General features: G+C 38.7%; 4 protein-coding genes and 1 non-coding gene across 5 annotated transcripts; 3 read left to right on the forward strand and 2 right to left on the reverse strand.

The window, feature by feature from the left end:
* The first annotated feature begins 5,720 nt into the window (after window positions 1-5,720).
* Window positions 5,721-7,646, forward strand: LOC103971697 (ammonium transporter 1 member 1). The gene is made up of 2 exons (XM_009385784.3): window positions 5,721-6,273; window positions 6,371-7,646. The coding sequence occupies exons 1-2, from the start codon at window positions 5,771-5,773 to the stop codon at window positions 7,371-7,373; spliced, it is 1,506 nt and encodes a 501-aa protein (XP_009384059.2). The 5' UTR covers window positions 5,721-5,770; the 3' UTR covers window positions 7,374-7,646.
* A 4,874-nt stretch (window positions 7,647-12,520) lies between these two features.
* On the forward strand, window positions 12,521-13,959 carry LOC103972545 (uncharacterized). The gene is made up of 2 exons (XM_009386903.3): window positions 12,521-13,540; window positions 13,820-13,959. Exons 1-2 carry the CDS (start codon window positions 12,633-12,635, stop codon window positions 13,851-13,853), a joined length of 942 nt encoding a protein of 313 aa, XP_009385178.3. The 5' UTR covers window positions 12,521-12,632; the 3' UTR covers window positions 13,854-13,959.
* A 338-nt stretch (window positions 13,960-14,297) lies between these two features.
* LOC103971699 (uncharacterized) lies at window positions 14,298-15,573 on the forward strand. Its single transcript, XM_009385788.3, has one exon. The coding sequence runs from the start codon at window positions 14,298-14,300 to the stop codon at window positions 15,399-15,401; it is 1,104 nt and encodes a 367-aa protein (XP_009384063.2). The 3' UTR covers window positions 15,402-15,573.
* A 97-nt stretch (window positions 15,574-15,670) lies between these two features.
* Window positions 15,671-15,741, reverse strand: TRNAG-GCC (transfer RNA glycine (anticodon GCC)). The gene has a single exon. It is a non-coding gene; the product is annotated as a tRNA-Gly (tRNA).
* Window positions 15,742-18,402: 2,661 nt separating this feature from the next.
* LOC135626554 (very-long-chain aldehyde decarbonylase GL1-5-like) lies at window positions 18,403-24,875 on the reverse strand. The gene is made up of 10 exons (XM_065131952.1): window positions 24,716-24,875; window positions 23,584-23,807; window positions 23,136-23,368; window positions 22,020-22,239; window positions 20,803-21,178; window positions 20,616-20,723; window positions 19,593-19,793; window positions 19,385-19,483; window positions 18,872-19,045; window positions 18,403-18,709 (listed from the first exon to the last, which is right to left on the reverse strand). The coding sequence occupies exons 1-10, from the start codon at window positions 24,773-24,775 to the stop codon at window positions 18,530-18,532; spliced, it is 1,875 nt and encodes a 624-aa protein (XP_064988024.1). The 5' UTR covers window positions 24,776-24,875; the 3' UTR covers window positions 18,403-18,529.
* Window positions 24,876-26,648: the final 1,773 nt, after the last annotated feature.

Raw genomic sequence — 26,648 nt, forward strand, 5'->3', positions numbered from 1 at the left:
AATATGAAGTAGGGAAATTAAGCATAAATTAGAGAAATTGATCGCTGGCTGCTTTGGTCCAACACAACTCGTAGTGATGATACCTAACAAAACCATTGTAGATCAAAAGAAAGTAGAGATGATCATGGTTCGATTCAAATCAAAGTCGAGATCAAACTGAATCAACTGTTTAGTGGTTGCGAATCGAATCAGATCTTAGTCATATGATTTAATTATGGTTCCTAAAAATTGAACCAAAACTAATAATTCCAAACTCGAAAAAAAATGAAATACAAATAGGTTTAATAAAGATCATGATATCATTGCGATAATTAAAGAGGATACGGAGAATATAGGTCTAAATATCCATCGTATATATTTTTATTACGATAATTGTTATGTCAGGACATATTTATATTTGATTTTTAAGTCATCAAATGGGATGTGTCCTATACACATGTTACGTCTTAAGGTATATATCACAGAGGATCTTTGAGTGGACACATATCTATATTCCATGAATCTCTAATCCTCTCTTTTTTATGAAAAAAATATATGATATTTATATAAAGGCAAACACTTATTCGAACCCTACTCATCAAGAAAACAACACTCATCTAAAAGACATTCATCCTTATAAAAAAAAAATTATAAATCTCATATTATGAAAAAAAATGAAGAGTTAAGAGCTTTTACTATCGAGAACCTTAGGTGAGATGCCTAAATATAAAAAAAATCCGAAGAGAGTCCTCAATTATCAAAGTCTCTATCCCCATCTATTCTTTTTCTTCTCTGGTTTATACTATATTCCATGAATCCCTAACCCTCTCCTTTTTATGAGAAAAATATATGACATTTATATAAAGGCAAACATTTATTCGAACCCTACCCACCAAGAAAACATGTGACACTCGTCTAAAAGACATTCATCCTTATAAATTTTTTTTATAAATCTCATATTATAAAAAAAATGAAGAGTTAAGAGCTTTTACTAGGAAGAACCTTAGGTGAGATGCCTAAATAAAGAAAAAAATTCGAAGAGAGTCATCGGTGATTAAAGTCTCTATCCCATTTATTCCTTTTCATCTCTAGTTTATACTATCATTTTTCACTTTTGTCTTTAATTATCATAATAATATGATTGTTGTCATAGTACTATTACTTAAAGGTTACTAATCACCGTTAATATAGTCTCCGTCAACAATCACCATCATACGCGCCATCTCTTCTATAATACCATTTGTTCAAACTAAAGTTCTCTTTTTTTCGTTGTCCAAAACTCTCGAAGTTAAAATAATGTATTAATTTGAGGATTATACTTCCTTTTTTATCACTCTACCCAAAATAATATATTTTGGTTATGATTAATTCCTTAAACTTAAAACCTAATATTGTCAACTGAAATCTTGATGGAGCAATTTATTTTATTATTTTTATTAATTATAACCGATGGATAAAATTGGAAATGGGAACTAAATCTATAGTTTTCGAATCGGAATCTAAATCGATGAGTATCGAATCAAAATCAGAGTCATCTAAAATCAAAACTAATTTGATTTTAATTTTTAATTTTATAAAATCAAAATTGATAGTTCTGGAATCAATACCGATCATTCCCAAACCACAATGACCCCGGAAGAGAGGTCTCATTTTTTATTTTGATCCTAATTATATGTGAGCTGTTAAATTGCTTAATACTTAATGATGAGGAGCACAGTGAAGTGAGATTGTGCCTTCCTCATCTACCATCGATTGGAATCTTGTTGGAGCAATTTATTTTATTATTTTTATCAATTATAATCCATGGATAGAGTAAGAATCTAAATTAAACCAATGATTCCTGAATCAGAATCTAAATTGATGATTCCTCAACTAAAATCAAAGTCATCTGGAAGTGATTTGATTCTGATTTTTAATTTTATAATATCAAAATCAGTAGTTTTGGAATCGAAATTAATGATTCCACACACCATGAAAAAGAGGGCTCATTTTTTATTTTGATTCTCATATTATATTATTATATATATGTATATATATGCATATATATATATATACACACACACACACACACACATATATATATATATATATATATATATATATATATATATATATATATAAACACAGCTAGTGAGACACATTAAAATAACCAACACTTGGGTATCCCTACTATTTGGCAACCATGACATGCTTCAAATGATGATCTCAAGCAATGACACCTATTTATTAGGTGGAAGCATCAACGCATAAATACCTTGAACTCATCAAAGGGACCTAAAAGGACAGCTAAATCAATTAAAATCAATGAGTGCAATGCAACATTAGCTATGAATAATTGAATGCAAATTTAGTCAAAAAATGATTGCAAAGAGAGCTCAAATACTATGCTACCACTCAAAAAGCAAGTGCTTCCCACATAATTTAACAATGGAAGTTTGTTGTGTCTCAGATAGCTTATCTGCCCTGTCATGGAAGCAAAGAACAGTGAAACAAATTGCTATGTTAATACTTCAGATCATGATCTTGATGCAAATGTATTCACTCAAAACATGCAGTGTGGTGAATCATCGGAGACAAAGACTTTGGAGATGCCACAATGGAACCTCAAGCAGCAGCTATGAATTAGAATACATGTTTCTGCAACTTGTAAGATTAAGTAGCTTCAAAGGTCATATTTAGTTTAAGATGTGATGTTTAACTTCTAATTCTGCTGTTGAGATTCAAGTTGATGATGCTGGGATTCCTCACTGCCTCGAAACTTCGGCACTAATCAATGCTTAAACAGTATAATAATCTTCAGATCTTGTCATGTTGATGAAGAACATAATTAATTCACATCAGATACCAATTCTAGCAAGCAATCTCTAAAAGAAATGATTGGTTTGCTTGTAACATAATATCACACTCTTAAGTTGATTTTGGTTGCGTCACTCTGCAAGTTTTTAAGTTTGAGGCTGCAGAATCACTTTCAGATTTTTCTTCCTCTGCCTTCCATGTTCTACTTATTATATGCTACTTCATTGATCAATTACCCACAGAAACTTCTTTCTGAGTTCAAGTTTGGAATAGATTATGTAAGAGAGGAACAACAGGACTTGGCTGGACAGAAGTTTACATGGAAGTGAGAGAGAGATTCCCTTTGTCATTACCTTATAATACTATACTACAATAACTTCTCCTTGATCAAAACAACTCCTGGAAAAAATAAAGTAACACAAAATATTGGATTAAATTATTTGAAGTGTGGCATCAGAGGATTCAGATAAGACACTGCAGGGCCCAACATTCTGAGCTCAGGCATGTGAGTATGTGATGCTGGATCTTCCTGGTTGCAAAGTTTGACTTTGTTGATTGAGACTTGAGCTGCCTCCTGCCATTCCAAGATGCTGATGTCTGGATCTGAGCCATGGTGTAAAAAAAAGGTCAGTGTTGGGTTGATGATGATGACCTAACTATGATATTAAAAAAGGAAACTTATTTCATAGATCATTACTTGCATCAGATAAAATTTAAGAAGGATCAATGTCCACAATCTTACCAAAACAAATATATACAAGATGGAAATTCAAAGAAGTTGCAGTAAATAACCTACCATGTAGTTTTTTCTTTTCTTTTTGCTGTGTTTGATGCATAAATTTGTTGTCTGTCAAAGTGTTGACTTTTCCACATGGATTTGATCAGAACAGCTTGTTGATGGATTCCTCTGTTTACTTTACTGTTGTTTCATATCTTTCAGAAGAAAGATGGTGTGTTCAATTCATTGAATCCTCCTCTTTGTATATATATTCAAGTCAATGAGAAATAAAGAACATCTTAAATGATTAGGTGTATCTTTAAATGCTAAAGTTTCTGATTCTGAAAGTCTACAGCCTCTTTTGATTGGCTCTCCAGAGTTCTACAGAGGTAAGTAAGCCTCTGAGAGTCAAAGCCTAAGGCTCCATTTCCAATTTGGATTACATTTACTAGGCCAGAGACATACCACCACTCAGTGCAGAGTCTGAAGACCCAATTTCTGAAAGTGCTGAACTCTCATGTTTGCTGAAACTTTCAGACATCTAATTTTGACAATTGGTTCAGAAATCAATCAGAAGTGAACACTTCTATGAGGAATCTGAATCATATATTAGTTTCTGATGAACTATAGAAGTTATTTTCTATTCTTGATAGAATAAAATTTGCACAAACAAGATAGCAAATTCTGAAAAGCTAAATAAATATACACAGAAACTGAGTTTGGCAATGCTTCAAAAATCAATCTGCAGTGAACAATCTAAAACATAGAAATTAGTTTCTGTTGAACTTAAAAGCACTTTTTTCCCTCATAAAATTGTGTAGCATTGTAGAAAGAAATAACAGCAACCTTACATCTGTAAACAAAGAATTAAAACAATAAAGAAAATAATGATAGGCAAGTGGTACGTATCGGTCCGATAAATTACCGGTACGCGGACCGCCCGGTACCGCTACAGTACTACAGTTTTTTTTATTGTAGTACTGTAGCACTACTATAGTATAAAAATGTAAAATTATTCGATATACCCTGATGTACCGTTCGATACACTGGTACCATACCATACCGAGCCCGGGTCGAAACGTCGGTACGATACGATACGGCGAACCTTGATGCCATGTATTTCATATTTGACTTCCCTTTTTTTCATATTTTAGTATTACTTGAAAACACACATGAACTTTATATTATGACTGAGATGAAATGATACATGTAAACTCTGTACAAATGACAAGGAATAAGACAAGAACCCAAAAAGAAAGAAAAGGATGATATAGCCTTCAGTGGATAGGCAGAGTTGAAGGTGATGTTTTTTTGAAGAAACCAAAAGCCTCTCCACACCTACCATACAAATGTCTTCTGCCTCTCAAATTCCTTGTCATTAAAATCCCTACATGATTGCAACTTAATAGCTTTCTTTTCACCAGAAGGTCGAAATTAGGTTGAAAGATGCCAAGGTGATTGGAAGTTCTTCCTGATTCTAATTAAGTAGTTCAAGCTCATAAAAACCAAAATATATCACTTGAAAAACACCTTAAATGACTTGGGATAAGAAAAAAAATCTTTTTCTAGGAGCCTAGTAAAATATTGATTTTAGTGAGACAATCATTCTTCGTTCTAGTAAACTTAAGGAGCCAATTAATCGATTTATTTTCTTATTCATGTGTATCTGTGATATCAAAGTCTTATTTCATTACTATCATAAAAGAACATTACTATTCTTCTTAAAATTTTAAAAAATAATCAAATAAATATTAAATCAACTTGAATTAATTAAATGATAGTCGATTTCAGATCGACTTCTATATTTTATTTGAATTTTTTGCAAACTGTTTCAGTATTTGAGTCATGTAATTTTTTGTTGGAAAATTACATCTTTTATTTTTTTAAAAAATCTGACCAATAAAAAATAAATAAATTTATATCAATATGGATCAGATTACATGAAATTGATTGGAGTCCGTAACAATCACATGAAATAAGGATCAGACTAAAAAACAAATGGCCATAAAGTCATATATATATATATATATATATATATATATATATATATTATTGATATTAAATTCTTATAGAATATAATATGAGTGTTGTCCGAAAACGCATCTCAACCGTCCGTTCCATCAAAAAGTTAATTTGACCAAAATGGACGGTTAAGATGACAGAAAGAGCGTGTCGCCAATGCCACTCCTGCAGCCTATAAAGCGAGCTCCATTCTGGTCCTCCTCCGCCGCCGGTTCCCCCATCCTCTGCACGGTCGCTTCGCACCAGTCGGCAGAGATGTCGTCATGCTTGTCGGAGTTGACGCCGCTGCTGGGCGGGGCCGCCAACTCCTCCGCGGCTGCCGACTACATCTGCAACCAGTTCACGGACGCCGGCTTCGCCATCGACACCACTTACCTCCTCTTCTCCGCCTACCTCGTCTTCGCTATGCAGCTCGGCTTCGCCATGCTGTGCGCTGGTTCGGTTCGCGCCAAGAACACCATGAACATCATGCTCACTAACGTGCTCGACGCGGCGGCCGGCGGGCTCTTCTACTACCTCTTCGGGTTTGCCTTTGCTTTCGGCGGCCCCTCCAACGGCTTCATCGGGAAGCACTTCTTCGGCCTCAAGGAGGTGCCGCAGTCCAACTTCGATTATTCCAACTTTCTCTACCAGTGGGCCTTCGCAATCGCCGCCGCCGGCATCACCTCCGGCTCCATCGCCGAGCGCACCCAGTTCGTCGCCTACCTCATCTACTCTGCCTTCCTCACCGGCTTCGTTTACCCCGTCGTCTCCCACTGGTATCTAACATCGATCTCATTAGTCCTTTCAGAATTGCATCGTTGATAGCTCTGTTTTGGTTGACGTGACGGTGATGATGATGATAATGGATGGTAGGTTTTGGTCGGGAGATGGGTGGGCGGCGGCGGGCCGGAACCCGGGGGAGTCGCTGCTGTTCAAGTCGGGGGTGATCGACTTCGCGGGTTCGGGCGTGGTGCACATGGTAGGGGGCATCGCGGGGCTGTGGGGCGCCCTCATCGAGGGCCCCCGCATCGGCCGCTTCGACCACACGGGGCGCTCCGTGGCCCTTCGCGGCCACTCGGCCACTCTGGTGGTGCTCGGCACCTTCCTCCTCTGGTTCGGCTGGTACGGCTTCAACCCGGGATCCTTCAACGTCATCTTCAAGACCTACGGCCCCAGCGGGTCCATCCACGGCCAGTGGTCCGCCGTCGGGCGCACTGCCGTCACCACCACCCTCGCCGGCTGCACCGCCGCGCTCACCACCCTCTTCGGGAAGCGCCTCCAGACGGGCCACTGGAACGCGGTCGACGTCTGCAACGGCCTCCTCGGCGGCTTCGCGGCCATCACCTCCGGCTGCTCCGTGGTGGACCCGTGGGCGGCCATCATCTGCGGCTTCGTCTCCGCCTGGGTCCTCATCGGCCTCAACAAGCTGGCCGCCACGCTCAAGTTCGACGACCCCCTCGAGGCCGCGCAGCTGCACGGCGGGTGCGGCGCCTGGGGGATCATCTTCACGGCCCTCTTCGCGAGGGAGAAGTACGTGAACGAGGTGTACCAGGGGCGGCCAGGGCGGCCCTACGGGCTCTTCATGGGCGGCGGCGGCAGGCTACTGGCCGCCCACGTCATCCAGATCCTGGTCATCCTGGGGTGGGTGAGCTGCACCATGTGTCCATTATTCTTCGCGCTGCACAAGCTGGGCCTGCTCAGGATCTCCGCCGAGGACGAGATGGCCGGGATGGACCTCACACGCCACGGCGGCTTCGCCTACGTCTACCACGACGAGGACTCCAGCGCGCACGACGGCGGCGGCGGGTTCATGCTCAAGTCTGCGGCGGCGCGGGTGGAGCCGCGGCCCACCCCGGCGACCACCAACCAGGTGTAGCTGCGCCATGCACGTACTTCGTGCACTTAATTCCCAGCGTGGCTAATTAGTCGTGTTCTTCACTCCGTTCCCTCATAGATTTTGGGTTACTCCGTATTGTTTTCTTCTCTGTAATCTCGAGGGGAGTGGAAAAAGCCACATGTACAAGGTGTTAAAGGGTGTGTGTGATGAATCCAGTAGGACTAGATTGGGTTCTCTCTCTCTCGCTCTCTCTCTCTTAGTATGGTTTGTCTTCATGTGCTAATAAGATATAGCGAGCGTAATTTGAGCGTATTTCTAGGTTTTCTGATAGAAAGATGAGGGAAGAAACAAGCGATGGAGGTAATTCCTGTTCTAAAAGAGCAGAACAGAGCTGCAAAAGGAAAAAGGGGTAAGTGTAGCAGTAGCGATTGAGGTTGATGGCTTGCCTTGAAGTCTCTTGTGGAGCCAATGATGTGGGGACGATGGCTTTGGTGGGAGACGACCGGGGAAGTCTTCGTGCCCTCTTAAATGACAGTGGAGGTGTTCTGCGCAGGCAGACAACAAGAAGCTTCCACTGGTACTGCTGTTGCTGTTGCTGCTGTTGCTGAGAGCTCGCTCAACGACACAAAGGCAGATAACTCGTGTATGGATCTTATTCTCCTTCCAATTCCTCCATGCTTCTTCATTCACACCACATAGCTTTCAACCATAGAAAGCCAACAAATACCACCAGGATGTGGCTCATTTTCGAGTCTGTTCACCAGGAGATGAGGTTCGATCAAAAACAGGGGAAATCTTTGACCACAACACCGAAAGATCACGGCGACTCTTCGTACAAAGTGTCGCAGCCCAGCAAGAAAGCGCGGAGCCAAAGAACTTACTTCGCTTACTTTTCTACGAGTCAAAGTCTTCCTAAACGTGTACGGTTTCATAATAAGGAAAAGGATACATCACCAGCGACGCCCACCAAGCTTGAAGAAACCTTCTTCTTCCTCCTCCTCTGTTCATGCGAGACGGATCGACGCTCTTCCTTTCGTAGGAAAACGAGACAGAGTTGACCAGCAACACCCACTGACTCGTTAATTTCGCTGAAAATTATAATGAGATAATTTTTTATTTGCTCGGATGTGAATTGGTTTTATGAATTGGTTTTCAATTTTAATCAGTAATTTTTGGAAATAAAAATTAAAATGTATCAATAAAACTATTGGAAAGAGGTAAATAGAGAGACTTTGTCTATGTTTCCTTTGTGTGACAAAAGACACAGTCAAAAACATCATTAAAAAAAAAAGATTGTTATTTTAATCCATCAGTTATTTAGATTTAATCATTTAACTTTATTCTGCATCACATTGGCATCTTCTTCTAACCTCATCTTGATCTTATCAACGTAGTAGAAAATGGATCATATCAGTCTATCATCTCATCAACCCAACTCATGTTTGAGTTTATTAGAGTTTTGAAGATTAATGATAATAATTTTGAATTGGTTATTCTAATCTATCGATAGTAGTGAAAGTTTCAGCTTTTAATTACTGAAAAATATAATATCCTAAATATTGTCTCGATTTCTTTTTTATTTAATGTCATTTATATACAATGATAATAATAAAATATAAAATCTCAACTATTTAAGATCGATTTTATGGATAATTTTTTCATAATTAAAATATAGAAAATGAACATATTTAATTAATTAAGAGTATTTAAATATTTTATTTTTATTTTTGATAAAACCATTTCCTTTTACCGTTAATATTATTTGTCTTACATCTTCAAACTAAATTAACTAACAAGTTCATATACTTGAAAACCATTACTACTTATTTTATCCACCATTGAAGCTGCACATAATTGTTCATGAAAAAAAAAATTTATTTTCTGATAAATTTACTTTTACCAAATATTCTTATCTTAGTGGTTTTTTTTTTTTGTGTATGGATTATATCTTAATAATACAACGTTCAAATCCATAAAACATTGTCGACCTAACAATTATGATATAAAATAATAATGCTCATGCCATTTATATATTTCTATAAATTTTCATGAATACGATAAAAGAATACTCAATTTTTAGTTTTGTTTTGTATTGGTAACTTTATAAAATTAGAAAGCAAAACTAAATTTGATTAGTGAGTAGAAAACAAAACTTTGGGTGTGCATCAGATTGCCAATAGAAGGTCATTAAATAAACAAAAACAACAAGTCTTGCAGAGATGGCAATAATGATTTGATATATACTGCTCATAAAACTGGCATGTCCTTCGATGACACAAATTGATATGAGTCAAAACACACAAATGATAGTAAATCTACCCTCATATTAAAAACAATTGGACAGACAGCAGAAAAATGAAAACAAAACATCAATCAGCATTCACAAACTATGTTATAATGTAGTCTATCGGAGTAGAGTTTTGTGGTGACAAGAATGATCTATAAAATATTTTTTTAATGTTTGGATCATTAAAGGATATGTATTAAGGATTTCCCTACACATTTATAAGGTTTCATAAATATTTTAGAATTTTTTGAAAAAATAATTGCATCGCCAATATTAAATTTTAGGACAAAGTGGTATTAAATTCATATTAAATTGAAAAAAAAATTCAAACTTTGAAAACTGAAATTAGTAAAATATTTTTTTTATTTCTTAAAATGTATAAATGATTTTTTGTCTTCTAAAAATTTAAGATTTTTAGATTTTTGGTGTTATTTATTGAAAATATATAAATAATAATATTATATTTATATTTACTTTATTTTAAATAATTTTATTTTTATATTTTATTCATTTTTATGATTATGATTTATTTATAATTTTAACATCAATTTATACAATCATTTTTTGTATTTGTATTATTATAAATCAATATATATTAATATTGAAAGTGTTGGATCAATCAAATGGATCTTAAAGTAAAAGAAAATATGAAAAATAAATAAAAGAGTGATCAATAATATCTTTTAAATGAAAGAGTGATCAATAATATTTTTTATCAACTATGTTAACCGATATATTTAAAAATATATTATAAGATAGAAAAAAGATTGATAATATTTTGGTTACATCGTTAAATGTGATGATGAAACCAATTGATAATGTTATGATCTAATCTGCATTTTGAGTTATGCATGACTAGCTTCGTTCAGGAAAGACAATGAAAGTAGGAATAATCAATAGTGGGCCGGAGTGGAATATGTCAGAAGATTGGACAACGAGCCAGAGGATCGATCGACGTGTTCGTAGAAGGTTTCATGCAATGAGTTCGAGCAATGAGCCTAGAAGAGCGGACATTGTGTTAAGAAAATTGAAGTTGCGGAGGTCAACATGCCAATTGGGCAAAAGACCGCAAAAGAGGACGATGCGCCAAAGGATTGGACGAAGTACCGATGAACCAATGACATGCTGGATAACATATGATTAATTATTTATAATAATTATCTAGATCGAAGTATTTTTAGTTGTAATTAAGTTGGTTTAGAATGTAATTAGGTTAACTCAATTAGGGGCTAACTAGGCCCAAAGTGGGATTGTTTGGGCAAAAGAAAGGTCCATTCAGTGACCCAAAAGTTGGGTTAGACGATGACACCATTGGTCCAGGCGATGACATCACTAGTGGCTCAGTCTCCGAGACAGTCTTCAAGACTATGTCAAGCGGTGGTACCGCCAGACTAGGTGGTGGTATAGTTCAGTGTCAATGTTGCAGGCGATAGTATTACCCAACTTACGTGGTGGTACCATCGGGACCCGGAAAACCTTAGATGAGATTTTTTTTTGCTCCAATTTTAAAGTCATTTGGGGTCTATAAATACCCCAACTACTCTGGCATGGAATGCATGAATTTGACCATAATATTGAGTTGAAAAATGGGGAAATAATACTTGAGTAAAAGTTATAATCTCTTTAGATTAGTAACTCTCTTCCTCCTAGAAGGTTTATAAGACGATGGTACCGTCAAACTATGCGATGGTACCACCAGACTAAGCGGTGGTATAGCCCAGTATCAATGTTGCTTGCGGTGGTGCTGCCTAGCTTAGGCGGTGGTACCATCGGGACCCGAGAAACCCGGGATGAGTCTTTTTTTGGCTCCAATTTTGAAGCCATTCGGGGTCTATAAATATCCCAACTATTTCTGTATGGAATGCACGAATTTGAGCAGAAAATTGAGTTGAAAAAGGAGAAAATAATACTTAAGTAAAAATTATAATCTCTCTAAATTAGTGAGTCTCTTCTTCCTAGAGTTACAATGTTTACAAGGGATGAGTGAGGTTTAAAAGAGAAAAGTGTAAAAGTTCTCTCTTGAACATGTGAAAAGGAGAAAAAGTGTAAAAAGGTAATTGATTTTCACCCATTAAAAGAAGATCCATAGTGAAAGTCGATTACCTGAAGAGAAATCAAGAATGGATATATATCATGATGACCAAACCATTATAAATTAGTATGCCTTCTTTCTTCATTGTCACTTACTTACTTTGCAACGGTTTTACTCCTTCGTTACGCATACTCTTACGAGCATTTTTAAAGTTAAATATTATCGAAATAATTTTTATTATATAAATTTTTTGACTCGATGTAATTTTTAATACTGTACTAATTCATCACCCCTTTTAGTGCCGATTTGATCATAATAATTATCTCTCAAAATATAATATTAAGATATTTTTAAGAAAAATTGATTATTTAAATTTAATTGAATGCGAGCAACATCCTCATATCACATCGTCATATTCAATTTGAGGATCCTAAACTATGAAAACTTTAAATTTTTTTGCTCTTAATAAAGGTATAATTTTGTTCTTTTGCAAAATGATTGGATGTGAGTTTCACTTAATCACATGAAATTGTTTTCCCCCTCATTGCTACATTCTGAATATTAATATATAAAACAACTTCGGCTTAAACTAATCATTTGATCGTAAACACGAAGATTATAAAGTCAATGCAATCCATCCATTCACGATGAATTTTTATGACGGGGATAAGTATTCTATCCTAAAATTAATAAGATTGACTGAAATTACTTATATATCCTTCGTATTTATCCCCAAATAAATAGATAAATATTACGGACTCCTGTACCAACATTGGCGTCCCCAAACTCCAACACCCCGCTGTCATCACCCACTCATCTTGCAATTCCAGCTGTTCTTCTAACCGTCCATCACCCGGATCACATTACGCCCCACCTCCTCTCTCGAGGGACCCACGCCATAAAATGTCTCGCGCGCAGAGGTTTCCGCCGTGGAGCGGGAGCGGCAACTCAGGCGGAGGCGGAGGGAGGAAGCGCCACCATGGCCCCTTCCGTGAGAGGCCGAGGTGGCAGCGTCGCCGCTGGGGACGTCGGAGGAGGAGCAGGAGAAGGCGGTGGATACTACCCTGCGCCTCCTCCCATCCCCTTCTCGAGACACCACCTGGAAGTGACGGTGATCTCGGCTCAGGATCTCTACCCGGCCGCCCGGTCGATGCGCACATACGCGGTGGCCTATTTTCGGCCCGACCACCGCGCCCGCACCCGCATCGACGCCTCCGGCCACACCGACCCCACCTGGAACGACAAGTTCGTCTTCCGCGTCGACGATGCCGTCCTCCACTCCGACACCTCTGCCATCACCATCGACGTCTACGCCGACCGCCCGGGCCTTCTGCCGGGCCCCGACATCCTCCTCGGCACCGCCCGCGCCCTCCTCTCCACCCTCCGCCCCTCCTCCGCCACCCACTACGCGGCCCTTCAGATCCGCCGCCCCGCCTCCCTCCGCCCGCAGGGCATCCTCAACCTCGGCGTCGCCCTCGTCGACCCCTCCGCCCGCTCCGTCCCCGTCCACGCCGACCGCGGCCACGCCTCCTCCACCCCCAGGCCCGAGGTCCCGAAGCCCAAGCGTCCCACCGCGGGAACCAGTCGAGCGGCGGACCGGGAGAGGACGGAGCTGGAGAGGAAGCTAGAGAAGTGGAGGGCCGAGCTGCCGCCAGTCAGCGGCGAGGTGGTGAGACAGGAGAAGGGAGGACGCAACCGCGGCGCCCCCGTGGCCGCGGTCGTCGAGGACGAGCCAGTGATTCGGCCGCAGAGGAATCGGAGCTTTAAGAGGTTTGCGTGCTTCGGCGGCGGAAATGTGGAGTCGGGGGAGTTCGTTGCCGCCCCGCGATATGTGGAGGAGAGGCCGCCGAGAAGGGCCGCCAGGGTTGCCGTCCATCGCCACAAGGGGTAAGGGTCATCTTGTAAGTTCGTTTTTGTTTCTGGGTTTTTCTGCATAGTAGCATAAATCCAAATAAGACTAATTATATAACACCATAAATCTTTATATTTTTAAAAATTATATTACGATTTTTATATTTTATATTAATATTTTACTTTCAAAATACTAAATATAATTAATTATAAAAATAATCTATAATTAATCCTCATATAAATTAATTTTTTTTTATATTTTATGAAAAAAATGAAAGAAATAAATATATGACTGGTTAGTCTTCGTTACTGCAGCTATAGAGATCGAGAAGGGCTGCCCAATATTTGATCATCATATCACTTATTTACGTGGCAAGATGCGTCAGAAAAGGGTGCAACATGTCATGTGGAGTTGCAATAACCTTATCCAGTCTGCTTCCGAGTCCATTCATCCGTGATCGAGTTGTTTAGTTCTCCGACACAGTACGGAAATTTTTTTGGTGTGTTCTTCAAACGCTTATTTTGTAAGAATTATTGAGGTCCAAACGATATGAAACGACAGCTGAAATATAGTTGGTTGACGAAAAATGACGTGGGAAAATAAATATACCTTTAATATAAAATCAAAACGGTGCAGATGAGATCTCAGCCCCCTCTTCTGATGATGAAAATGACGATCACACGCCTGTCACGTGAGTACCACGTGGGAAAGGCCACTGTGAGATAAACCCCTCGCCGCTGTCCTCTGCGTCGGTCTGTTTTAGTCTGCTTCTGCTCCTTATCTTTCTCGTCGATGCCTCTGCTCCATCTCCCCTTTTCTCAGATCCGGCCTCCATGCGTCGCCAGCCTCCGTCCCAGGCTGGCCGGCTCACATAACGTTCCGGCGAGGGACAGGATCATTGACTTCGGCAAGCACAAGGGACGGATGCTGGGCTCCCTTCCGTCGTCTTACCTTCGGTGGGTGTCGAGGAACCTCCGCGCCCGCGACTTCGAGGAGTGGGCACGCCTGGCCGACGAGGTGCTGCAGGACCCGGTCTACCGAGACCGGCTGGAGTGGGAGGCGTTGGAGCGGATCCTCACCGGAGACGGCCTCCGCCGGAGCTCATTCGACCCCGCCGACTCTCCCGTCGCCGAGCTCATCGAGGTCAGCGATCGCTTCGGGTGGGACAACAAGGCCAAGGACGCCTGGGCCGGGATCAACTTCGAGCTCCTGGGCACCTCCAAGGGCGGGCGCATACCCCGGGTCCGGAGCCCATCCCCGGCCACGGAGGGCGGCCATGGAGAGGGTAAACGCGTGACCTTTCGCCGGGAATCGAAGATCTCGAGCGGTTCCAGACCGGGGCCGGAGAAGAAATCGGGAGGTGTTGATGTGGGTTCTATTTTGGGCGGAGTGCGGCTGAAACGGGACGGGAAAACGATCGTTCCGGCCTGCGACTCAATTGCTTCGAGCAAGGAACAGACGGGAGCCTTCGCCACGGATTCGACATCGAGGGAACAAATCAAGGATGGATTTTTGAGAGGCAATCCGAAGGGTCCGCTCCATGGGAGCACTTCGAGCGGAAGACGGGTGGGAATTTTAAGCAAGGGGCATAGATTTGTGATTGGCGGCGGAGGAGAAGAAGAAGAACAAGAAGAAGAAGAAGAAGAAGAAGAGGGGAAGGAGGAGGTGGCGACGAGAGGAAATAGAGAGGAGAGGAGGGAGAGGAGGAGATTAAAGAGGGAGCAGCAGCTCGAGATGCTGAGAAGGGAGGTGGGAGTGGAGGAGAGGAGTGGAAGAGGCAACGAGGCCTTGGTGATCAAGAGAGGAGTTTTGAGAGGAGAACACCACCACCAGATCGCCAATCCTTTTCCTGGACGGAGAGCCCTTTTGGAGAAGGTCAAAAGACAGGGAGACTGATCGACTTGTTTCCTCGTTTCGTTTTGACTTGCAACTTAGAAATTGCGTGCTTGTTGTGTTAGTTTTCTATGAGACAACATTTTTAATTATTAGAGAATAAATAATTATGACTAAAAAGGATTACTAAATGCAATTATGATGATATAATACATCATTATTATATTTTGGTATATTTGTTATTGTTGCCGATTATTAAGTTATATGTTCAATAGGAAGAAAAAAAAGGATTAATCTGAGTTTTGATAAGATTAAAAATAATCAAGAAAACCTGCACCAGCCGGGAATCGAACCCGGGTCTGTACCGTGGCAGGGTACTATTCTACCACTAGACCACTGGTGCTGCTGTGAAAGAATGCAAACACTATTTTATTTAATGTAGTTTTTAATCTCTACTTCCCCCGCACTTTTCGTTCGCGTCATGTCCAGAGGGGTTTCACATCGACCCTCTCTGGAGCACTCGAGAGAGCTTCCGTTTAACATTAAGAGGAGTGGTTCGGGATCAAGATGGATGCTGACGGTCAGTTGCCATGGAATCAAACTTCTTTTTCTTGTTATGCGTCTTCCTACACTTGTTGCTTCTGATATCATTTGTTATAGACCTTGAGAACCTTGTTTTCCTGGTTGCTTGTTTGCAGGAACATCTTGATCATTGTACCAAGAAAAAAGAAGGAATCTTCGGACATCAGCAGAACTAATTGTATTAATCAACGGATTTCGACGGTCAGTTCCGATGGCATTAGACTTCTTGTTTCCTTTTTGTTAGGTATCTTTATGTCCCTTTTGTTCTGATATCCTTTTGGTTTCCTGGTCGGCGGCAAAAAAAAAAAGAATGAATCCTGTGACATCGAGAGCACCGGTTGCGTTAATCGACCGATGATAGTTCACGTGGCATTGACATTCTTGTTATTTGTTTCTTTATGTCATTCGATAATTGCGATGAAGGCATTGATTTCATGTTTGGTGGAACATCTTCAATGTTCTATCATGAAGGAAAAAAAATGAATCTTTTGACATCAAGTGGACCGATTGCATTAATTCTTGAATCCTAACGTTCAGTTCCATGGCATTATGTTCATTCTCTTTTGTTATTGCCAGAAGATCTTTAACATTCTACCAAGAAAAAGAAGGAATCTTTTGACATCAGGAGGACTGGTTGCATCCATCGGTAGATCCCTGTGTTCTCTTCCCATGTTATTAATGTTATGGTCTTTGCACCCTTTTGGTTTTTGGTATTGTACTTCATCGTTGTCTAGATCGCCTTAGGAACTGATACAAAAAGTTCTGTGCAAATGATTCAATATTCTGATTGTGTGTTTAGATCTTGGCCACAACATAATGATGCTTTAAAACCTTTATCATTGTTTACATCACCTACTTTTTGGTTGACTTTGTTATTATTGCCTGTCATCATTGTTGCAATAATTTGTTTGTTCATCTACTCTGCTTTCACAGAACAGGATCCCACTTAAGCTCTGCCTACAACACAGTTGTTTTCTTAGGCTAGAAATGTTGCTTTCTGGATCAACGTAAGCAATTAGTCGACGTACTAAATGCAACCATGCCAATCTCATTTAGAAAATTTAATGTTGTGTTTTATTCTAGATTCTGTAATTAATGGGATATGTAAAGTCTTCTCTTGTGGCCTTGGAACATTGTCAGGGGACCATTCTGTGAATTATTGCAGGATCTCAATCATTGTTTTAGTAGACCAAATCAACTAACTAATAACCACCTTTTATTTCTGCCTTCACTTTTCTTTTATAATCTCTCTTAGAACCTTAATTGGAACATAGTTTACTTCTAATTGCTCCAATAGAAGTACCTACAAGTTTAGAAGCTAATGGTTATTTGTTGTTTCCATTGCTGGTCATTGTGTTCTTTTCAACACAATTTGTTGATTATGTAGACAAGGACTTGAGTTAGTGGTTTTTTTCTTCATTGGCTAGATTGGAAGTACAATGCAAATAGAAACTTGGAGAAGACACTAGAACGGGAGTTAATAGAAGCATTTATGAAATTTGATTTAGACAAAAGGGGATAAGAAAAGAGGCAATAGAAGAGAAAATTACATCAAAGGAGATGAAAAGAATGGAGAAAAGAGAGGATAGAAGAAGAGAGAACGACATAAAGTCCCCCACCACAACAGAGAGTATTTCACTAAAATCATCATTGCTTCTTTGTTAATAGCTTATTGACCACCCACAAGCTACTCATAGACCACTGAGCAACTTTAAAGCAATATTCCCTCTCCTTCTAATAGGACTTTGACGTACCTTTAATACTTTAAAACCACACTTGTAATCAACACAAAACACTAGAAACAATAAAACTTTCTAGAGCTTGTGTAGTCCTAAGTCCTAACACAGTTCAAGCATTAACAAAATTTTTACTATGTGGTCACCAAATTACAACACTGACTTTGCTTCTATAATGTAAAGATCTTTCTAAGAGAGTTTGAACAGATCTTTCTAATGAATTTAAGATCATTGAAAATAAAGATCTATGGTAAAACGTTCTGCCTCCAATAAGCTTGGTGGTACATACTTGATTTCATGATATTTAACCATTCATTCTATAAAAGATGTTTTTCTTCTGCATTTCTTCAATACAAAGGTTATGAATACAGGTCAGACAAAGTACCAGTCTTAATGTATAATTCGATACTGGAATATATAAAATTCATTTTTAAATCATTTTATTCAGCTGGGCATTGTGGGTTGGTATACCTCCCAGTGATGACGTTATTGTAGTAATTGGTTGATGCACTTCAGTTAAGTGGTAAACAAATTACAATTTTTTTGCTGCTTTTTGAGTGTTTGTCAAGTCTAGATTTGACTTTTGCTGCATCAATACGAAGCTCAAATTTGACAACTTGTAATTGAAGTCTTTTGTGTTTAGCAAATTTTGAGCACCTCAGTGAATACCTGCCTATTGCTGTCTCCAGTAGGATCATGGCACAATCTTTAAACCATCACTAGAATTGGATAAAACTTCTCTCATGTATTGTCAAGTGGTAATGCATAATTTATTGAACTTAATGAAGAAAGGAAGCTTCTGCCCATCTGAAAGGGTATGTGACATTAAGAGTTCCACATTATGTACCTTGCCAGGTACATCCTAAGTTCTGTTTAGTTGGATAAATCTGGTGAAATTCCAAACAAGGGGAGAAAACCATGACGGAGTGCAGTGGACCACATTTTGTCAATATCCTGAGTTTTATCTCCACATTCATGTGAATCCCACCCTTCTAGCGCATGCACTATACCAGCAACACGAGATGCACTCATGACCCTTCTCGGTAGCCAATTCTGTCAACCAGATGTGTAAGGACATTTTATAAAGCACACAAATGGACTTTTCTCGTGTTTTAAAAATCTCAAGTTATTGTGTGCTGTCTATCAATATTCTTAGAAGTGTCATGAATATGCAAGTAGTTGACTTGAATAAAATGAATATGCAGCACTCCGTACCTCACAAGAGTGCATGTTCTCCACTGTGTCTGGTATCTTCATTGCTGGAGTGGTGCAATATGTGCAATCCTTACGGACCTTCTTCGGTGGGAATGATGAATAGGGGACAAATAATGTACCTTTTGGTGCACTTCTTTGTTCTACATCTTCCAAGCCATCTCCTACTAGCCAAACCTGTGGAAAACCTACTAATTGTTATTCTATGTTATATATTATGCATAAGTTCTAGTTTCTACATTCTTAATCCTTCTTATAGAGTCATAAAACATTCTAATTATGCCCATAATGTGTTTGATTTAAAATTGCTTAATTAAGTCTCTATAATTTTATGCATTAAATAGTTTAATTTTTTTTAATCTCTATGAGACTTATCTTTGTCTGTCCAAGTTTTTGCATATTTTGTGTTGATAATTGTTATGATTATTCTTTTTCATTGTTTTTAAGCCTAAACAGTCAGTTCCATTGTGATGCTGGTGTTTCCAATGCAATTATTTATCAAAATAAATAGATTACCTGAGTGTTATGGTTGTTTGAAAGTAATAGATAACCTGCTATGCTTTCTGGTATTTGCGATTTGAGCATGTAATATTCACGTTTCCGTGTCATCATTACCTGTACAACATGAACCATGCAGAAAACTAGTTAAGTTGTGAACATATTTTTACTTATCAGAAAACAATCATAGATGATGAGATGCAGTTTGCAAGAAATGTTTCCATACCTCAACACAACGTTGGCACAACACAGAAGCTACTCTATAGGCTACCTTTGAGAGATTTCCACAGAGGGCGACTTTTTTTGTTTCCGGAGGAATACTGTTAAGAACCACTGCAGCTGCTAAGCTGCTACCGTCCACAATTCTTAACCTCAAGTTTTGGTATTTATGAAGATAGAGCTCACCATTTCCATTGAGTTCATTTGCCTGAAAGCAAACTTTTTTTGTAATCATGCAGAAGGCAATTTGCTGACTTAAATTAACGAGAGCTATTTTCTGTTAGATCGTTAATCTTTTACCCCCTTTGCCTATGGCATTTTCTCATGAGATACGTCACTAATTTTGGCATGTCTTTTTCTTGTCTGATATGTATTGTTACAGATAGCTATTATATTGTTCAAGGGCTGAGTTTCAAACAGAAAATGGGCTGTGAGATTCAAACTCAAATTGGTGGTTCTGCATTTTGCAAACATTTGAAATATGTTGGACTGCAATAAATCTCAGAACTGTTGCCTTCCAAATGTATAGGTCTGGTGCAACACTAATGTCAGCTCTTATTTAGAAAGTCTACATTATTGTTAGGGTATCTTAGGAGATTTAAGTGATTATATGAGCATATTCAAGGTGATTTTGCATCTATTAGGATGACAGCTATATAATTATCTATGATTAGTCACTTGACACAATTTCAGTTAATCTAGGAAATGTAAACTTGGTAAAGCTAGAGTTTTCCATGGAATCTGATATTTAAGCAAACAATTTACTGTACAATGTGGATGTTATTTGTAGTCTATTTGTATAGTGAAAAAGGTATTGTTAGTTATATTGCAAATATATGATGTTTTAATTGCTAAATCGAGTATATTTCTTCTCTGATTATGTTTTTCTATCCTCTCTGTCTCTGTCTCTGTCTCTGTCTCTCTCTCTCTCTCACATGCATCTTATGGCCCAACTTGATGATTTCTATAAAAGAACTTCTCTTGCCTTAATTTATTAGCCAAAAAAGAAAAGAAAAAGAAAAGACCATGCCTGATTTAGGAGTTCTAAAGTGAGAACTTTGACTCCTTTGTCCTCAGCCTCTAAAATTGCCTTTTCAATTAGATCATTGATTGCATCTCTTTCATTTGGTAGGCCATACTGCAAGATGAACAATTTATATATCAGATATAACAATTCAACTACTAAAATTCGTTTTCTTGTCAGTAACATTTCTTACTTGGAATTTGAATCTCGGTATTGCCCATGTTTGCATCTTGATTTTCTTGAAACCATTCCTCTCGACAGTGAAGGAGGAGCTGTATATCCATGTTAATAACATTGAGGTCCATGCCACTGGCCACATTAGCAAGATAGGCATCTTGGAGTTGTATGGCTTGGATGCTAATGAAGCGAAGCCAATTCTTAAATGGTAAATTGATTGCAAAGTGGTAAGATGTGTAAGATGAACTACATCAGGTACTTCCTCCTTTCCTTTCAGCGATCTCTTATATAGATCATCTGATGACTTGTCCATTGTGCTGTATATGTAGTCATAGAATGGCATGAACAGAGAATAGTTTGTTCGAAATTGAGTGTGATGAAGAGAGTGAAACCTGTACAGTAATATGAGATATTGTGTGACTTCATTTGCATTTAAATTATGAGAAACAGAACACCAGTCAGCCCAGTAATGAAGGTCTGTCAGAACAAGCCAGTTACAGGAGTATATATTTTGAGACAGTACATGATATTTGGTTCCAAATTTTGAAAAAAAAAAAATATTTCTAAGTATTAAAGCAATACTGACTTCAAGAATATGTGACAATTAATGAGATTGGACTCTTGGTTTTGGTTTGGAAGTTTGAGTTTTGCCTATCAAGTGTTGGAGTCCTTTTGAATGTTGAAAATGTTCAAACCTAAAAGTCTTTCTTTATCAACAAATATAACTGCATGGTGTCAAATAAATCTAAGTAATGATCAGTCATTGTAATTTAGAAAATTTGGTGGAAAGACAACAAGGTAGTGAAGTACACCTTTCTGTGGCTTGCATGTTTTAGTTGGATTTTTTGTGTCGTACTTCTTTACCTCAGAACAGTTATTTTCATAATTTAGATTCTCTGTCTTAGGTTTAGACTTTTATATGTAAAGGAATGGACTCCAACAACGTGTCTTTCAGATGACTATTTTTTGCTGCATGCTTGACAGATTCAAATTAAGATTGAAAATTGGTACACTTTTGAGATACGATTAATCCAAACCCTAATTGACTTGGAAGACATAATGTATTTGTTTGAGGAGAACATGTTTGATCCAAGTCTGCATAATCTGATTTAAAGCTATGACCTTCCTAACTTATTCACTTAAAGCTGAGTATTTCTTTGGCCAAATTCTGCTGAAACTAAGCTCCTCTCTATAAAATAAAAGTTCAGCTGTGCTAATGTAGTATATACTTACGAGGGTGTGTACATAAGATATTTCAGAGGCGGGAAGACTGTGAATAGCCACTTTGGGACCAACTCAAAGTTGCAGTGACCCATGTTGTTCATCAGGTCAATATATGCAACATAGCCCAGCAATGCCAAAATGGAAGCTCTTCTGGTTACGATTGTTGTCACCATTGGAATAGAAAAGAGCAAGAAATACACCACATGCTCTGCGAACGGATGAATGACAGCTGTCAAAACGAAGATTAGGAATCAGATACTAACAGAATCAAGTTAAAGCATGTAAAAATACTGAAGAAAATCTAATATAATTCATAAAAGTTGAGTTGTAGATTGCCTATATGTGCTATGAAGAAACTGTTACTCTTAATTTTCTTTCATGATTTTTGTGGCAATAACTTCACAAGGAATGAATGATTTGTTCATGCAAGTCAAAAGTGTTTGCTTCATCATTAGCGTAGCGTTCTTTGCATATCATAAGATTTCTACGTATCACATAGGCATTTTGTTTGTCTTTCGTTTTGTTTCCTTTACCCTTTTGGAACAAAATTGAGTTTCTGTTAAATTCCTGTTAATGTAACAAAAAAGTAGTACTACTGGACGGTGCTCATGATTAAGTATTTGGAGATATAAAATCTGCAATCTGGACAGTGCTTATGATTGAGTTTTCCATGTAATTTTGCATCAGAAGTGCTTTACATATTTTTTTAATTCTTAAAGGTGCAGCTTCCTTTAAGTTTTAATTGTTGATTCATATGTTAATGTGTTCAAAGTCCTGTGTTTGTATTTAAAGTGCTTCAATATTAAAACAGTAACTACATTCGGCTCCTCGATCAAAGATTTATGGCAACAGTTCTATGTTATAGTTGTGCCAGCTCTTCTATACAATGCTTTTATCTCTGTTAATCTGATAGTAACAAGGAATTATCGTGCCGGATCTGTAAGCTCGAGCATGATGCTAAACCTAAATATTGTTTCATCGGAAAACTACAAAGAAGATGTTTGCACCACATGTTTGCTTAATTTAGATATTGCACCATAAGTTGCATGAGTATGATAAACTAACAAATCTTACTCTACGCTAACTTCCCTTAGGAAAGGAGAAAAATGACTGATCTGATCTTACATGTGATAGGCTCGGTAACAACTGAAGCATGATGGTGGGAGTGATATCGAGAATAGAGGAAATGATGGTGTAGTGCCCTGTGAAACCAGTAGTAGAGGAACTCCACAGGCCCCATATGCAGCAAAGCCATGAGCAGTGCTCCATCTGTCCTCCAAACTGGAAGGTTGGTTGCTCCCGGAATGTAGAAATAACCCAGATAGAACAGTATCCCATTGAAGATGATTTGATCGTCCCTGTTGTATTTCTCTTTATGTCAAGCAGGTGAGGGAAAAACAAATCCTTAAAAAAGGTAAAACATTTCAGTTTACCTGCCAAACACTTTGGTTTAGATGGATCATGAATTCTTATTGCTATGTTGTTGTTAGCGAGGTTAGATTAAAAGAATATGTGATGTTGTGTTCTGATGAATTCTTTCTTCCGATGTGACTTTGCAGGAAGGTGTGCTTACCAGTTTCTCTCCCTGTCGACCTGCTCAAACTCGATGCTCTTGTCAACGATCCGGTTCTTGCTGCGTGCGTTCTGGAAGCGAGCTAAACTGATCCAGACTTGGTTGTGGAGCATCCTCAACAGCAAAGACGGGAGTATGATGAGGTATGTCAGGTCCAGTTCCTTCCTCTCCTTGCTCAGCGCCAAGTACAGGCTATGCAAACTCCAAGGAGCCAACACCAGGTACTACAACAAAGAGAGAATGTGATGTTTAGACTTCTCTACCATGGACAAGTATCAGATCCAGAGTACTTGTTAGAAGCTCATTCTAACATTTCGTTTGTTGTTTCAGAAAAGTGGAAGAACAGGATAAAGATGTAACCTAGTCAATACTCATGTTTCTCACAGTACAAAATTTTGGTTTTGGCATCATTAGAAAACTGATACTAGCCTTCTATTTGTTGTTTCAGAAAAAGTGGAAGAACTAGATAAAGATGTAACCAAGCCACTGCTCATATATCTTGAGACCGATGAGCTCACAGGCCTACGACAGAGAGGCAACCCCAACTCTTTGATGAGGGAGAGCTCGAAAGTGATTGATGTTAAGGACCAAGTAAAAGCTCCTCACAGTGAGGTGCATATCAGATCACTGCAAAGGCAGGAAGAGAGATATGTCTGTGGACTGTTTGTTTCATTGTATTAGAAAGGTTGAAAGTAGTAGATGTTAAAAGAGTCCCTTGCACCATACAAATCTTATACATGAGGGACTGAGTTCACATAATGAAAGCTCAGCTTTGAGTAATGAGCCGTAGGTGATGATTAATTGGTTATTGTTACTCTGTATTGATCAAGAATGAGATGGTATCATTTATCACTACTCATTTATGTGGTTTAGTCTCTTCTACATGCCAAGCGTTACAGGATTTTGCAGTCGCTTGATGATGTTCATCTCCATTTCCTTCCTCACTCTCTACAACCATATGCTGTTTGGCTGTTCAGCATTGGAAAAATCCTTCCGCAAGTATATTGTCAGCCTTTGAATGCAACGAGAGAGAGAGAGAGAGAGAGAGAGAGAGCAGCAGCAGCAGTTGCTTCTGCACAACAAGAATAAGCATGAGAAAGAGAAGAAGGAAGGGGTAAGAGCAAGTGGAGACCTTGAAGTTGCCCAGCCTCTGCCATGGCCACTCGGTGAAGAGGCCTGGTCTTGAAGCCATACTACTCTCTCTTCCTCCTCCCTGAGGTCTCTCGGTGCCGGGTCTCTTCAGACCACCATTGGATTTTATAGGCAAAAGCAGATCGAGAGAGAGAGAGAGAGAGAGAGAGAGAGAGAGAGGTGTCATAAACATGATGGGAGTCCGTGTTGGAGAGTCGTATGGGTGTGAGAGGAGGTGGCGCTCATGGAATGAGCAGTGTCTACGGAGGTAGACATAGCTTTCCACCCGGTCTGTCACTAACACCTCCCATCCTCCCATCCTCACTAGAACATGAATTAAATCTCCTTAAACATTAGTTGGCAAGGAGATTTCTCGGATGACGTCTCTAACCAAGTCACACTACTCCCCTCTGTTCCCCATATCCAATTGGGCGTATAAAAGTTTGGATCATCTTAAACATGAGATAATATCCATGCTCATGATTTCTAATACAATTTAAAGCTAATTAAGAAAGAAAAAAAAAATAAAAAATGATTTTAACAAAACAAAGAATACCTTAAATAAATAGAATATGGTATGACCATTGACAATTTATAGTTTTAAAAGATAAAAATGAAACCATTTATTATATCATTGTTTTAACAAATAGCTATAGGAATATGACATATTACTATTTCACCATTTTGAAAGGTATTGCTTTCTTCTTATATAACCACACATTCTTTAGTCATTAAGAAAAGGAGATTGACTGAGACGAAGATACAGGCATCACATTCCTCGATGTTAAGCGTCATAGTCACTCTTCAAATGTGATTTTGGGATTCATGAAACCATACGGGACCCATTGAAAGGCATACAATTCCATCAAAAAGTCACGATCCATCCGAAGAAACAAACCGTGTGGGTTCCACTCAATACAGATCACTTATGTATTAAAATAAATATAAGATTAATTATAAATTATTTCGATAGTTACTTACCTATATTCTTATATTTAAAAAAAATATATTAACATACTTATAATTATGAATGTAAAATATTTAAATTTATTTATCCTGATAATTTCTCAATAAAAATATGAAAATAAAAGATAAAATTAATTTTAACTTTTCATTTGGTGATGATGGATAATATTGATGGTGGCGGAAATTGACATCGCTGGGGACCGCGAATAACTTATATACGAGATGAGTAGCTCTCGATTCTCGTCGTTACTTTCCTCATCTACAACAATCATTCGCGGCTTCTAACGATATTATCGTCCATCGTCTTTAATTGAAATAATAAAATTATCTTTTTACCTTTTGTTTTCATATTTTCATTAATAAAAGTAATGATATTATGATAATTGGACATACATGCTCCACTTTTGTAACTATAAGAATGTGAATATAATTTTTTTAAATATAAGAATCAAAATATTAAAAATATTTAGAATGTTATATACATATTCTGTCTTTTTCTTTAATAATTATTATTAAAAAATATATAATTAAGATTATGCATACACATATAAAAAAACACTCATTGCCATGTAAAGAACCCAATTGCATATCCAAAGAAGTAGAGAGAGGCCATAATGTCACGCAAGTCTGTGGGCATGAAGTAGATGTACTGAGAACAGAAGCTCGTGTCCTCATGTGGCCGTCCTGCACGGCAGACCTACGTACCCGTGCAATCAATTCCAAGGACGACCTCTGTCCACGATCCAAACCCTAAAGCCATCCCAAGTGTTTCTGCCTCGGCCCGACACGAAATTTATGAGGTGAAAGCCTGATGCGTTGCTTGCACCTGTCGCTTGTCGTCCGGGCCGGTCGCCGGTCCTGCGTTTGAGGTTCCGAGTGGCTGGTGGCTGCATTCACTGACCTTCTGCTTCCGAGCTTGGGATGCTTTGAATGATTCATTTCTGCTCCGTCCAGACTGAGAGTTCAGA

This window comes from Musa acuminata, chromosome BXJ2-11 (genome assembly GCF_036884655.1).
Source record: "Musa acuminata AAA Group cultivar baxijiao chromosome BXJ2-11, Cavendish_Baxijiao_AAA, whole genome shotgun sequence".
In the NCBI taxonomy this organism is placed as follows: domain Eukaryota; kingdom Viridiplantae; phylum Streptophyta; class Magnoliopsida; order Zingiberales; family Musaceae; genus Musa; species Musa acuminata.

Bases quoted from the DNA above. Each gene is read 5' to 3' on its own strand.
- LOC135626554 (XM_065131952.1), bottom strand. From the start codon at position 24,775: ATGGCTTCAAGACCAGGCCTCTTCACCGAGTGGCCATGGCAGAGGCTG. The intron at 21,179-22,019 runs GTAAGTATATAC...ATTACTGTACAG, and splicing joins TATCTTATGTACACACCCTC to GTTTCACTCTCTTCATCACA. The intron at 19,046-19,384 runs GTAATCTATTTA...GGTTTTCCACAG, and splicing joins CAAACAACCATAACACTCAG to GTTTGGCTAGTAGGAGATGG.
- LOC103971697 (XM_009385784.3), top strand. From the start codon at position 5,771: ATGTCGTCATGCTTGTCGGAGTTGACGCCGCTGCTGGGCGGGGCCGCC. The intron at 6,274-6,370 runs GTATCTAACATC...AATGGATGGTAG, and splicing joins TACCCCGTCGTCTCCCACTG to GTTTTGGTCGGGAGATGGGT.
- LOC103972545 (XM_009386903.3), top strand. From the start codon at position 12,633: ATGGCCCCTTCCGTGAGAGGCCGAGGTGGCAGCGTCGCCGCTGGGGAC. The intron at 13,541-13,819 runs GTAAGGGTCATC...TCGTTACTGCAG, and splicing joins GCCGTCCATCGCCACAAGGG to CTATAGAGATCGAGAAGGGC.
- LOC103971699 (XM_009385788.3), top strand. From the start codon at position 14,298: ATGCCTCTGCTCCATCTCCCCTTTTCTCAGATCCGGCCTCCATGCGTC.